Source organism: Carassius carassius, chromosome 4 (assembly GCF_963082965.1).
Source record: "Carassius carassius chromosome 4, fCarCar2.1, whole genome shotgun sequence".
NCBI classification, from domain to species: domain Eukaryota; kingdom Metazoa; phylum Chordata; class Actinopteri; order Cypriniformes; family Cyprinidae; genus Carassius; species Carassius carassius.
The window spans coordinates 42926310-42942152 of NC_081758.1; the positions used below are offsets into that span (position 1 = coordinate 42926310).

Genomic DNA, 15843 nt, shown 5'->3' on the forward strand with positions numbered 1-15843 from the left:
TGTGATGCATTTTATTTTTCAGGATTCACAGATGAACAGAAAGTTTAAAAGAACAGCATTTATTAGAAATAGAAATCTTTTGTAACATTATAAATGTCTTTACTTTCACTTTTGATCAATTTAATGCAGCCTTGGTGAATAAAAGCATTAATTTAATAATAAAAAAGGTTTTATTTTTAAAATATTTTTTATTCATTCAAAGACAATTTATTATTATTTTTTACCATTTATTAATTATTTTATTTAGGAGACAGAAAAATTCCTTAAAGAAATTTCTATATAGAAATTTCTACAAGCGTCTGTGCTCAACTCTACCTTGATCTTGTCTTCATAGAGTCGCTCTTTCTGGTCCAGATGGGCTTCCATCCTCTGAGCTGTAGTCTGAGTGTCCCGCAAGTTTTCCTCCAGCTCCTGAACACACACACACACACACACACACACACACACACACAAACTCACACAGTCAGGAAACAAGCAGATCCAAACACTTTCCAGCAGCAAAATCCCATCAGCAGGTGAAGAAATGAACTCGCTTTGAGAAGTTGTGTGCTGGTCGACGAGACAGAATGAAGGTGTGTGTTCTCCTCACTGAGAGGTGCAGAGGAGAGAGAGAGTGTGTGTGTGTGTGTGTGTGTGTGTGTGGCAGCAGATGGAACATCCTGTTACTGTGTGTGTGTGTGTTCTGTAATGAGCTAATCTGTAGGAAACCTGGGATGACGATGCAAAGACAGACATTAACAAAGGCCTCTGTGTGTGTGTGTGTGTGTGTGTGTTAGAGGTCAGCTGGTTAAGGAGGCGTGTTAGTGGTTTAATCTTTGCTAGTCTGATCCGTCTCTCTCACCAGTATCTTCTCAGCCATCTGTTGGATCTGTTGGGATTTGGTCTGGATGTCATCCTTCAGTTTATTCTCTCGACGCTCCACCATCTCCAGACGCTTCACTTGGTTCTCCAGAGTCTTCCTGCCCTCCTGAACACAAACACCAAACCTGTCAACTTCATATCACACACCAAAATAAATACAAATATATATATATATATGTAATTGCATAATAATAAAAAAATGCTAATTGCATTGCAAGATTTTAAAGACAATTAAACACATTTAACAACAACAACCAAATTCCATTACTGTAATTCAAATATTGATTAAAGTAAAACACATCATTTGCTGTAGTATGTACACTACTGATCCAAAGTACAATTTTTTTTAAAGAAATTAACACTTTTATTAATTAAGGAGGCATTAAATTGATCAAAAATGACAGTAAAGACATTTATAATGTTAGAAAAGATTTCTATTTTTAAATAAAGCTATTCTTTTGAACTTTGTTCATCTGTGGATCTTGAAAAATAAATAAAATATCAGTTTCCACACAAATATCATGCAGCAAAACATTCATAATAATCGGAAATGTTTCTCGAGCGTCATATTTTCATGATTTCTGAAGATCATGTGACACTGAAGACTGGAGGAATGATGCTGAAAATACAGCGGAGCATCACAGAAATAAATTACACTTTAACACAGATTCACACAGAACACAGATGTTTTACATCATAATAATATTTAACTATTTTTTATGCATTTTGATCAAATAAATGCATCCTTGATGAGCAGAAGAGACTTCTTTCAAAAACATAAAACGATAGACAATCTATTGAAAGTAGTAGTGTATGTTTATTTAATAAATAAAAAGCATATACATTTTAGTATTTTATAATAAAACACAATTCATATACTGTAGTTAACTAGTGAAATCTAATAAGAATCATTATTCAGAACTATATGACTATGTTTTTAAAAAAAGCTAATTATCCAGGCATATTACAGTAATGGAAGACTATGATGTTAATTTAATATTGTAATGGTGTGAACATTGATGCAGACGTGTTTCACTCGTCTAGTAGCTGATAACAGTGTACACAATAGATTCTCTCTTCTGTCAATCCCACAATGCACCAGCGGCCTGCGTCGGAGTGATGCCAGCACCTCGGTCTCTCGCAGGCGTCTGCGCAGTGTGTCGCTGGGGTCAGATTTGCTGCGCAGATGCTCCAGCTCTCGCTCCAGACGCTCTTTGGCCTGACGGATGTTCTGCAGCAGCTCCGTGGCTTCTGTGCTCGCCTTCACCGCCTGCAGGGTCAAAGGTCAAACATACGCAGAGCTCAAAGTGAGAATGTGTTGTGACCTTTAAATCCTCTAGAGTAGAGCAGCAGAGTCAAACACAGCACCTTTGAGAGTTTATCCTGCAGCTCCTGGATCTTCAGCTGCTGCTCGGCGTTTGTCTGTAACACAGAAGTTCATCATGTCACTGTGAGGAGAGTGTAATCACCGGTCAGAGAGACATCACCGAGTACCGACCGAAGGATGCTCAAACATCAAGAGAGCAATCACACATTTATATGGAAGTTCTAAGCGGCCATGCATTATCATTTTTTTCCTTCTTGGTTTCTCGTTGTATAGATTTTCTCGTCATTTCGACATAACGAAAGTCATTTTCTCGTTATAACGACTTAATTTTCACGTTATCCCGACACAACGAAAATAGTTTTCTCGTTATAACGACTTAATTTTCTCGTTATCTCGACATAACGAAAGTAGTTTTCTCGTTATCTCGACATAACGAAGGTTCGTTATCTCATTATAACGACTTCATTTTCTCGTTATCTCGACATAACGAAAGTTTGTTTTCTCGTTATAACGACTTAATTTTCTCTAATTATCTCGACATAACAAAAGTTGTTTTCTCGATATAACGACTTCATTTTCTTGTTATCTCGACATAACGGAAGTCGTTTTCTCATTATAACGACTTAATTTTCTCGTTATCTCGACATAACGAAAGTATGTTTTCTCATTATAATGACTTACTTTTCTCGTTATCTTGACATAACGGAAGTCGTTTTCTCATTATAACGACTTAATTTTCTCGTTATCTCGACATAACGAAAGTATGTTTTCTCGTTATAATGACTTAATTTTCTCTAATTATCTCGACATAACAAAAGTTTGTTTTCTCGTTATAACGACTTAATTTTCTCTAATTATCTCGACATAACAAAAGTTTGTTTTCTCGTTATAACGACTTAATTTTCTCTAATTATCTCGACATAACAAAAGTTGTTTTCTCGTTATAACGACTTAATTTTCTCTAATTATCTCGACATAACGAAAGTTGTTTTCTCGTTATAACGACTTAATTTTCTCGTTATCTCGACATAATGAAAGTTTGTTTTCTCGTTATAACGACTTAATTTTCTCGTTATCTCGACATAATGAAAGTTTGTTTTCTCGTTATAATGACTTAATTTTGTCGTTATCTCGGCATAACGAAAGTCATTTTCTCGTTATAACTACTTAATTTTCTCGTTATCTCAGCATAACGAAAGTCATTTTCTCGTTATAACTACTTAATTTTCTCGTTATCTCGACATAACGAAAGTTTGTTTTCTCGTTTCATCAGTTCATCGTATCGGATATGTTTTGCACTGATTAAGAGTAGAATCTTGAATTGAAAAAGTTATTATAGTTCTTTGTGAATCTATAGTTCATACAGCTCTGAAAAAAAAAACATCGCAAATATTTTAAAAGGGTTCTTCAACAAATATGTTGAAGCTTTAAAAATATACAAATATTTGGCACTGCAACGTGTCAGTAAAACATGGTGCTTAACTGCTTAGTTTTAATAGATTTATTAAAAGCATTTTTTCATGAAGTGTCCTCTCAAAATTAAGCTACTTGACCAGCAAGAGATTTCACAGCATGAAGAGCACATCGAGGATGACTGACACTGACACACACACACACACACACACACACACACACACACACATCTGAGCAAATCAAACAAGGATTTAAACTCACTCAAGACATGTCCAGGACTTCTTTAGATTAAATTCTCTGGTTTTGCAGGCCCAGACATTACACACATCTCTGATATTTCCCAGTTTTGCATCACGCTAGGAGCAGTGCTGGTTTATTAACAATAATAACGGCGCACCTGTATGATCTTACAGTGACGCTCTCTATCAGAAATGAAGGAGCATCCCAGAGAAGAGGACGTTTAGCTGGATGAATCACTGAGTGATTAGTACCTTCTCAAGTTTAGAGAGCAGCTCCTCCACATCTGCTTTCCCCTGCTCCTTCGCCTGAACACAACCAAAATATCAGAATCACATCAAAAAATCTATAAACCATTTTAAACCTTACATATAATAATATGTTTGTTTATACATGAGCCTGGAGCAGAAAACCACCCATAAAAGGTCAAATTTGAGATTTCTACAGTACATCATCTGAAGCTGAATAAATAATCTTTCCATTGATGAATGGTTTGTTAGGAGGACAATATTTGGAAATCTGGAATCTGAGGGTGCAGAAAAATCTAAATATTGAGAAAATAATCATTAAAGTTGTTCAAAATGAATTCTTAGCAATACATATTACTAATCAAACATTTTGTTTTGATATATTTACGGTAGGAAATTTACTAAATATCTTCAAGGAACATGATCTTTAATTAATATCCTAATGATTTTTGGCATAAAAGAAAAATGTATAATTTTGACCCATGCCATGTATTTTTGGCTATTCCTACAAATACACCCAGAGACTGATTTTGTAATTTAAGTGTTTTCATCAATGCACTTTTATTCTAACGAGCTGAAACTAGTCAGAATAAAGAACGAGCAGATGTGCTCAAACCTTTGACTGCTGGTGTAAGTGTATTATCATAACTGTTCACACACACACACACACACACACCTTCTGGATCCTCTGCTGGTATTCGGCTGCTTTCCTCTTGAGCTCTTCGCTGGTCTGTCGTGACTCTCTCAGCTCGGTCTCGTACAGATCACTGCGGCGGCGAGCGGCAGACAGATCCTCCTCCAGCTGCCTGATGGTCACCTGCATCTCCTCCAGCTGAGCGTGGTACTCCTGACACACACACACATGCCTGTATGCTGAAGTCAGATTCATAAAACACATGATCTCAGTAACTCACAGAACATGCACTTCATGGAAACTTACTTTGAATCACACCAAATTATTTCAAATAAAACCATAGCATTGTCTCAGAAATGTGTGAATATCACCGCACATGGATGCAATAATCAGCCCGACAAAAACTGGTTTTTATTTATTTATTTTTTATTATTAAAATGTTTTATTCAAAATATTAATTCATTTTATATATTTATCTTTACAGCTCATTTTATAAATTGTAGTAATTTTATTACATTTATTATTTAATTGTATTATTATTTCAGTTTCTTGCCAACATTTCTAGCTTGTTTTCTTATTTTTATTTTCTAAGTTTTTTTTTTCTAAATTTAATTCATTTTGCCTCATTTAATTTTAATTAATAACCTATTTTTATAGTTTTAGGCAACAACAATAAACCTTGGTTATTTTAAAATTATTTCTATATTGTTTTTTATTAAAATTGTTGATTAGCTTTTTTAAATTTTTAATTTCTTTATTTTTTTTATAAATTGTATTATTTTAAACTTATTTACCAACAGTTCTAGTTTCTATTTTCCCACATAAAATATTAATATTTTACTTTATTTTCACTTTATTTAAATTAACGATATGTTTTTAATAGTTTTAGGTAAAAATAATAACCTTAGTCATGAGCAGTTATTTTAGAGTTATTTTAGCATTATTTATACACCAATATAGTTTTTTTTATCATTTACTTAGTTTTTATTTTTAGTTCATTTTAAATCTTAGCTACATTTTTTTTATTTTATTATAAAATTTTATTACAATTTATCACATTTTTATTACATTTTATTTAATTTTTTTATATTTTATTTCAGTTTTATTACCATGTTTTTTTATGGTTTTTGAATGTTTTATATATATTTATTGTCACAAACACGCCAGGTTCCTCCTCCACACAATCACGACGCACACCCTCACCTGAGTACTAATCACCACCACCTGATCCGCATCACCTTCATCCACCTCAGCACTACAAAAGCCACACACACGCACTCAGTCATTGTCCGGTCACGTTCGCGACAAGATCATTCCTGCGCTAACTATTAGGACTAACTCCTCTTTACCTTCTCTCCAAGGATAACCTCCGAAGTCTCTTCTTCCGTCTTCTCTCCAAGGATTACCTCCAAGATCCTCCCAAAGACCCCACGGTGCGTGTGTGTGGTACCCTCCTTCCCGGCACGGATCCCAGCACCCATCCACTCCTTACTTCCCGCTCCTCTGCTTGTGTCCATTTAATAAACTACATCTTTCATCTGTTACTCCTCTGTCTCCGAGTGATCCGTAACAGATGACCGGACCCGCACCGAGAGACACAAGCATGAGCCTCACGGATCCCTTCCAGGAATTAGTAGATGCACTCCGCCGTACACTTATGTCAGCACCTGCATCACCACCACCAGCGAGCACCTCCGCGGATCCTATCATCCCTCCTTCACCTGCCGTGCACGCCAGTCCCATGGCACGGCCAGCGCCCTACTCTGGTTCGGCGGAGGAATGCAGCGGATTCTTGCTTCAGTGTTCACTGGTCCTGGAGATGTAACCGCTCTCGTACCCTACGGATCGAGCCAAGGTAGCTTTCATTATCTCCCAGTTACAAGGCAAGGCTTTACAATGGGCAGACTCTCTCTGGACCCAGAATAATCCTGTAACCCAGTCATATTCTAGCTTCATCAAACACTTCCGGGAAGTTTTCGGCAAACCTGCCTGGGACTCCTCTATAGGTGAGAGATTATACAACTTGAAACAAGGGAATATGTCTGTCAATGATTATGCCTTGCAGTTCAGGACTCTGGCGGCCTCTAGTGGATGGAACCAACAGGCCCTTCTCACTACCTATTGCCAAGGATTGGATCCCAGAGTGCGGTTGCATCTCGCTGCATACGAGGATACCATCGGCCTCGAGCGATTCATCCAGCTGTCCATCCGCTTCGCCACTCGTATGCAGTCGTGCTTAGAAGAGCACCAGGGCCAGGCACATTCCTCCTCTCCGCTCTGCCGGCCAGAGAACGTCAGCGAGCCCATGGTCGTGGACTCCTACCGCCTCACTATGGCGGAGCGTCAAAGACGGCTGGCCCAGAATCTTTGTCTGTACTGTGCAGCTCCGGGGCATACCATAGCTGGGTGCCCCGTCCGTCCTCCAGTTCCCGTGGAACGTCCCTCCGAATCACTACCAGTCTACACCACCTCTATTGAAAGCCCTGTCGTCAACCAATCCATCTCCATACCCCAGTGCTACGCCCCCTTCAGTGATGTTTTCTGCCCGAAGCGGGCCTCCAAGCTGCCTCCACACCGGCCATGGGACTGTGCCATAGATCTGCTGCCGGGTGAACCAGTGCCTAGGGGACGGATCTATCCCCTATCCGTTCCCGAGGAGAAGGCCATGGAGGATTACATCAGGGAGGCGCTGGCTCAAGGATACATCCGCCCATCTACCTTCCCTGCTGCTTCGAGTTTCTTCTTCGTGGCCAAGAAGGATGGAGGTTTGCGGCCATGTATCGACTACAGAGCCCTGAATAAAATTACTCAGAAGTTTCGCTATCCTCTTCCCCTCGTCCCAGCGGCCCTAGAACATCTCCGTGGTGCCACTGTATTCTCCAAGTTGGACCTCCGCAGCGCGTATAACCTCATCCGGATACGCGAGGGGGACGAGTGGAAGACCGCCTTCATCACCCCTACTGGCCACTACGAGTACTGCGTGATGCCGTATGGGCTAGTAAACGCCCCCTCCGTATTCCAGGATTCCATGCATGAGGTGCTCCGGGATTTCCTCCATCAATTCGTCCTAGTGTATATCGATGACATCCTGATATATTCCCGGAGCCAGGCCGAACATCGACGCCACGTTGCGGAGGTCCTGCAACGCCTGAGGTACTTCCAGCTCTACCTAAAAGCAGAGAAGTGCTCATTCCATCAGCCCTCAGTGCAGTTTCTTGGCTATACCATCGACCGCAGTGGCATCCGGATGGACGAGGGGAAGGTAAGCGCCGTCCGGGATTGGCCCGTTCCTACCACCATCAAGGAACTACAGCGATTCCTGGGCTTCGCAAACTTCTACAGACGATTCATTCAGAACTTTAGTACCATCACCAGTCCTCTAACCAACCTCCTTCGTCAGAAGCCCAAGTCCCTGTCTTGGACTCCAGCCGCCACCGAAGCCTTCCAGGCCCTGAAGCTGGCCTTTACGACCGCCCCACTCCTCGTGCATCCTAACCCAGATTTACCATTCGTCGTGGAGGTGGACGCCTCTACCACCGGAGTGGGTGCGGTCCTGTCTCAGCAGCAGGGGACGCCCAGCCGCCTCCATCCATGTGCCTTCTTCTCCAGGAAGCTCAACCCGGCGGAGGTGAACTACGACATTGGCAACAGGGAGCTACTTGCTATCAAGCTTGCCCTGGAGGAGTGGAGACATTGGCTGGAGGGAGCCAAACACCCCTTTCAAGTTCTCACTGACCATAAAAACCTGGAATACCTTAGGGCAGCCAAGAGACTCAACCCCAGACAAGCCCGCTGGGCGCTATTCTTCACCCGCTTCCAGTTCTCCATCACGTACCGCCCTGGGGCAAAGAATGTCAAGGCCGATGCTCTGTCCAGATGTTACTCACCCGAAGAGAGGTCTGAGAACCCCGAACCCATCCTCCCAGACAAAGTTATTGTTGCCCCTATCACTTGGTCTGCCGAAACCCTACCTCCACCCGAAACTCCTGCCAACGCTCCGCCGGGTTGCCCACCAGGGCACCAGTACATCCCCAGGACACGTCGCACTCCTCTCATCCACGCCACCCATACATCACTTGGCACTGGTCACCCGGGGGTCAATGAAACCCTCTCGTTGCTACGGGAACGCTTCTGGTGGCCCAACATGGCCTCGGATGTTAGAAGGTACGTGAGTGGATGTAACAGCTGCGCCATGTCCAAGAGTCCTCGCCATCTACCATCTGGCAAACTCCATCCTCTGCCCGTCCCCAACCGCCCGTGGTCACACCTGGGAGTGGGTTTCATGACCGACCTTCCTCCCTCTGACAATAACACATGTATTCTGATTGTTTTGGATAGATTTTCTAAAGCATGTCGTCTTCTTCCTCTGAAGGGTCTCCCCACTGCCATGGAAACGGCAGAACTGATGTTTAACCATGTCTTAAGGTACTTCGCAATTCCAGAGGACATAGTGTCGGATCGGGGCCCCCAATTCATCTCCCGGGTATGGAAAGCATTTCACTCCCTCCTAGGTGTGGCCATCAGCCTGTCCTCCGGCTACCACCCGCAGTCCAACGGGCAGACGGAAAGGAAGGTTCAGGAGATCGGACGCTTCCTCCGTACCTTCTGTCACGGCCACCAGAACTCCTGGAACCAATTCCTGGGGTGGGCCGAGTACGCACAGAACTCCCTCCGTCAACCCACCACCGGCTACCAGCCACCCCTGTTTCCCTGGTCTGGAGAGCCCTCTGACGTTCCCGCGGTCGACTATTGGTTCCGGGAAAGCGAGAGGGTCTGGGACGCAGCCCATCACCAACTTCTACGGGCGCTCCGTAGACGCAGGACGGCAGCCGACCTTCGCCGTTCCGAGGCCCCCCAGTACCAACCCGGTCAGAAGGTCTGGCTGTCTACCCGGGACATCCGCCTGCGTCTACCCTGCCGCAAGCTTAGTCCCAGATTCATTGGCCCGTTCACTATCACTCAGCAGATCAATCCGGTCACCTACAAACTGCAACTTCCTCCCGAGTACCGGATTCACCCCACATTCCATGTCTCACTCCTGAAACCTCACCATCCTTCTGTTCTTCCCTCCACAGAACCTGGCGAGACGGAAGCCCCCCCTCCTCTCCTCCTAGATGACTGCGCAGCCTACTCGGTCAAGGACATCCTGGACTCCCGGCGGCGTGGTGGGCAGCTTGAGTATCTAGTGGACTGGGAAGGCTACGGTCCAGAGGAACGCTCCTGGGTCCCACGCAACGACATCTTGGACCCCTCCTTGCTGGATACCTTCCACTCAAGACACCCCAACCGACCAACTCCCAGGGGTAGAGGACGCCCACCACGACGTCGGGGTCCCCGGCCCTCAGGAGCGGGCCCTGGGGAGGGGGGTACTGTCACAAACACGCCAGGTTCCTCCTCCACACAATCACGACGCACACCCTCACCTGAGTACTAATCACCACCACCTGATCCGCATCCCCTTCATCCACCTCAGCACTACAAAAGCCACACACACGCACTCAGTCATTGTCCGGTCACGTTCGCGACAAGATCATTCCTGCGCTAACTATTAGGACTAACTCCTCTTTACCTTCTCTCCAAGGATAACCTCCGAAGTCTCTTCTTCCGTCTTCTCTCCAAGGATTACCTCCAAGATCCTCCCAAAGACCCCACGGTCCGTGTGTGTGGTACCCTCCTTCCCAGCACGGATCCCAGCACCCATCCACTCCTTACTTCCCGCTCCTCTGCTTGTGTCCATTTAATAAACTACATCTTTCATCTGTTACTCCTCCGTCTCCGAGTGATCCGTAACATTTATTCACAATGTTTCAGTTCAACCAAAAGAAGCATCTTTTGCATAAAATATAAAACCATACTATTTAGTGATAAATTAATACTTTTATTTACCAAGGACGCATGAAACTGAACAAAAGTGGCAGTAAAAACACTTATATTTCTATTTCAGATAAACACTTTTCATCTGTGGATCCTGAAAAATAAAATGCATCACAGTTTCCACACAAATATTTAGCAGCACTACAGTTTTCAACACTGATAATAATCAGAAATGTTTCTTGAGCAGTAAATCATCATATTTTCATGATTTCTGAAGATCATGTGACACTGAAGACTGGAGGAATGATGCTGGAAATACAGCGGAGCATCACAGAAATAAATTATAGTTTAATATATATTCACATAGAAAACTACTATATTAAATTATAATAATATTTAACAATTTATACTTTATCAAATAAATGCAGCCTAAATGAGCAGATTTTACTACTTTAAAAAAAAACTTTTACTCTAGATTACTTTCTCTTCAATAAACTCCTAACTTTTAACTGAAGGTAAATTACTGTAGAAGTTATGTTTAAGTATTAGGTTGGGATAAGGGTTATGCATCATTATGTGGGTTATACAGTAAGTACTAATAATCAGCCAATAAGCATCTAGTTTAGTGACTAGTGTTCCCTCATCTGAAGTGTGACTGTGTTTTTCACTAAAGTCAGGCGTTTGTTCACCTGCTCCTTGATCTCCTGGAGTTTGTTGCTCTGTTCTCTGATGTCATGGAGGAGCTGGAGAGCTTTATCATCTTCCTGTGACACTTCAACACGAGCCTGTTCCAGACTGCGCTTCAGACTCTATACACACACACACACACACACGGTTGGAACGCAAGGTCAAAACAGAAAATGAACTGCGTGAATGAAGAGTGAGGTATTAGCATTACAGACAGAAAATCAAGAGCGCAGATACGAAACCGAATCAGTTTTGCTGTTCTTGATATAAAACAATAGATACGTCCATCAGTAAAGTGTGAGCACACACACACTTCGGAGGCATATATTATGGATAAGGATGCAATATCACAATATCTCTGTGAATCTCAAAGAACTTGTTTGATTGTTTGAGTATGTTGAGGAAGCGCTCAGTAATTTTAGATACTCTGTCTGTAACTTCACCTTCTCTGTTAGTAGAAAAAATCTTGTTTTATTTTGAGATGCATATGAGTTTATCTACAGGGAGACGGAAGTCGTATTATTGAAGGAGTTTCCATTCACTTTTTATTGCATAAAATATTTGCAAATGATGTTTCCATCCTGTGTGTTTAAACAAAATCTTAATTTCTTAATTAATTATCTGAAAACGGTTTTCTCTGGAAGTGAACTGCTCCTTTATGAAAGAAAAAAAATAATAATAAATGCAATTTTAGGAAATAAAATAAATTAAACACATACAATTTATTTTAAACTACATTTAGTCTTAATTTAATTTTGTTTGACTTTTTTTCACTTTATTTTTAATATTAATGAATTATGTATTTATGCAAATAATTGTGACAATATTTAAATATGGAAATAAATGCATGTAAAAGGCAAATTTAATAAAACAAAATAATCAATCACAGAATGGGAGTAATAAAAAATTGAACCAGGATTTAATTAAATTTAAAATCAATTGTATTTGTTTTCTGCATGTTTGGTCCTCCATAATTTCTACAGAACCCTTCTCTAAATGAATGCATCCCTCCTTTATTGGCCTTTGTGCCAAAATATCCTATTAATTTAATCCACAGACTGCTCGTCTCTATAAATAAAGTGCATTATGATTAATGAGTGACTGTTATCATACCAGGAGGAGAGTCTGAGCGTCACTCACGCTGCATTCGGTGATGTATGTGGCGAGGTCCTGCTCCAGAATGCTCCTCAGGGTCTCGGAGGCTTTGAGCTCCACATCCTTCTGCTGGAGCACTGACTCCAGGTCAGTCATCTTACGCTGAAACCGTGAGATCTCCTGCTCCATCTGAGCGGCCACAAACACAAGCACCAGGTCTAAATGCATTTTACACAAGCAACCTCACACCTCTGTAATCTCTCAGAGCGGTGTTGACAACATCAATTTAATGAACAATATTGACTCTTACATCTTTTAGCCATTCAGCAATCAAAAAAACAGCTTTGTTACTTTTGATATGAAGAAGTCTGAGCGTTAAAATTGTCATTTTTACAACAAAACTCAAACGGTAATTGCACCAAATAAACATGAATGAACATCAGAAGGTGTTGAAGAAGCAGAACAATTTACTAAAATAACCACAAACATTTTGCATTTTTATTAAAATTGGCACTATATTACATATTCAAAAAAAATTTTTTTTTATGAACTTGCATTAAATAGCCCTGTTTATAATCTCAGTGATTATTCAGACTGTTTCTGTGCTCTCACCTTGTGACATTTGTCTTGAGTGTCTTGCAGTTCTTTACTTTTGAGGTGCAGCTTTTTTTCCATGGAGTTGGTTTTGGCAGGAGAGTTGAGCCCTGTGCCAACCGATCTGACAACACCAGGAAAAACACGCCTAATCACAACTATAATATGCATATGTACAGATATGAATCTCTAAGATAAAACCCGAAGGAGTGTGTGTGTGAGAGGTTGTGTTTGTCCTGGGAACGCACATTTGCTCAGTCTTTTCACACTCCATTAGTTTCATGTGAATTAATTCATTCATTCAAAACCAAAGGACATCATCATTTTTATGTGGTGTCCATTATTTTAACACGACACGAATGAGACGGTGTCAGGGAACACTAACCACAAGTGTCACAAACCCATAAACATTTACCCCAACGAAATGAAAAAGGAGTTCAATCTGCTATAGATGCAGTTCAGCGTTTGAGTTCATTAGCATGGACAGAGCATCCACAATCATTCCCTTTACAGTTTCTCATTTCATAATATAACACTTCTGTCTTGATCAGAGATCTGAACTCTTGAGATCTCCATCTCTGTCATTAGACATCGGCTCATTACAGCTAAAAATGCTGAGGGGGGAAACACACACACACACACACACACACACACACACACACACACATCTGCAAGCACGATGTCAGACACTGTAATATGCTCTAGTAACCTCCCTGCTTACCGTGGTGATGAGATGCATAGCAGATTGTCATCACTCAATGGCTGGATGTCTAAGTGGTGCCCACAGAATAACATAGGTTTCATAGACAATTGGACGAGCTTTTGGGGCAGACCTGACCTGTTTAAAAGAGATGGTCTTCATCCCTCCTGGGGTGGCGCCACTCTTCTCACTAGAAATATGGCAAATAGTCTTAGTGTTTATACTTGACTAACTGGGGCCCAGGTCAGGAAGGAGACAGACTGGCTAAACCGACCGTCTGCTAGCTGCCTCCCGTCACAGAGGTCAGTTAATTCTCAGCACATAGAGACTCTTTCACCTAGATATCACACTATAGAGACTGTGTCTGTTCCCCGAACTAGAAAATACAAAAAACGTCCAAACCAAGTTAAGATTAACAATTTAATTGAAGTTAAACAAATAAAAAACAGAAGCAATATGGATAAACAAATGATAAAGCTTGGCTTATTGAATATCAGATCCCTTTCTACGAAAACACTTTTTGTAAATAATATGATCACTGATCATAATATAGATGTACTCTGTTTGACAGAAACCTGGCTAAAACCTGATGATTACATTATTTTAAATGAGTCCACCCCCCAAGATTACTGTTATAAACATGAGCCACGTCTAAAAGGCAAAGGGGGAGGTGTTGCTTCAATTTATAACAATGTTTTCAGGATTTCTCAGAGGGCAGGCTACAAGTATAACTCGTTTGAAGTAATGGTGCTTCATATAACATTATCCAGAGAAACAAATGTTAATGATAAATCCCCTGTTATGTTTGTACTGGCTACTGTATACAGGCCACCAGGGCACCATACAGACTTTATTAAAGAGTTTGGTGATTTTACATCCGAGTTAGTTCTGGCTGCAGATAAAGTTTTAATAGTTGGTGATTTTAATATCCATGTTGATAATGAAAAAGATGCATTGGGATCAGCATTTATAGACATTCTGAACTCTATTGGTGTTAGACAACACGTTTCAGGACCTACTCATTGTCGAAATCATACTCTAGATTTAATACTGTCACATGGAATTGATGTTGATAGTGTTGAAATTATTCAGCCAAGTGATGATATCTCAGATCATTATTTAGTTTTGTGCAAACTTCATATAGCCAAAATTGTAAATTCTACTTCTTGTTACAAGTATGGAAGAACCATCACTTCTTACACAAAAGACTGCTTAAGTTATCTTCCTGATTTATCCAAATTCCTTAGCATATCCAAAACCTCAGATCAACTTGATGATGTAACAGAAACTATGGACTCTCTCTTTTCTAGCACTTTAAATAAAGTTGCTCCTATACGCTTAAGGAAGGTTAAGGAAAACAGTTTGACACCATGGTATAATGAGCATACTCGCACCCTAAAGAGAGCAGCCCGAAAAATGGAGCGCAGCTGGAGGAAAACAAAACTAGAAGTATTTCGTATTGTTTGGCGGGAAGTAACCTATCCTACAGAAAAGCATTAAAAACAGCTAGATTCGATTACTTTTCTTCTCTTTTAGAAGAAAACAAACATAACCCCAGGTATTTATTCAATACAGTGGCTAAATTAACGAAAAATAAAGCCTCAACAAGTGTTGACATTTCCCAACATCACAGCAGTAATGACTTTATGAACTACTTTACTTCTAAAATCGATACTATTAGAGATAAAATTGCAACCATTCAGCCGTCAGCTACAGTATCACATCAGACAGTGCACTATAGACCCCCTGAGGAACAGTTCCACTCATTCTCTACTATAGGAGAGGAAGAATTGTATAAACTTGTTAAATCATCTAAACCAACAACATGTATGTTAGACCCTATACCATCTAAGCTCCTGAAAGAGGTGCTTCCAGAAGTCATAGATCCTCTTCTGACTATTATTAATTCCTCATTGTCATTGGGATATGTCCCCAAAACCTTTAAACTGGCTGTTATTAAGCCTCTCATCAAAAAACCACAACTTGACCCCAAAGAACTAGTTAATTATAGACCAATCTCGAATCTCCCTTTTCTGTCCAAGATACTAGAAAAGGTGGTATCCTCACAATTATATTCCTTCTTAGAGAAAAATGGTATATGTGAGGATTTCCAGTCAGGATTTAGACGGTATCATAGTACTGAGACTGCTCTCCTTAGAGTTACAAATGATCTGCTCTTATCATCTGATCGTGGGTGTATCTCTCTATTAGTTTTATTGGATCTTAGTGCTGC

The 15843-nt window shown here is 40.9% G+C and overlaps 1 protein-coding gene across 8 annotated transcripts in view; it reads right to left on the reverse strand.

Moving 5' to 3' along the window:
• LOC132140097 (citron Rho-interacting kinase-like) overlaps positions 1-15843 on the reverse strand; it is a 71126-nt gene that overhangs the window by 38437 nt on the left and 16846 nt on the right. For all 8 annotated transcript variants that reach the window (XM_059548922.1, XM_059548921.1, XM_059548920.1 and 5 more), the window contains 9 exons: positions 12929-13034; positions 12362-12505; positions 11224-11343; positions 4763-4933; positions 4093-4146; positions 2230-2283; positions 1991-2131; positions 842-967; positions 316-411 (listed from right to left, as the gene is read on the reverse strand). In XM_059548922.1, coding sequence (XP_059404905.1) covers positions 316-411; positions 842-967; positions 1991-2131; positions 2230-2283; positions 4093-4146; positions 4763-4933; positions 11224-11343; positions 12362-12505; positions 12929-12991 — 969 coding nt within the window. In that variant the 5' untranslated portion in view covers positions 12992-13034. The remainder of the gene's footprint in view (positions 1-315; positions 412-841; positions 968-1990; positions 2132-2229; positions 2284-4092; positions 4147-4762; positions 4934-11223; positions 11344-12361; positions 12506-12928; positions 13035-15843) is intronic.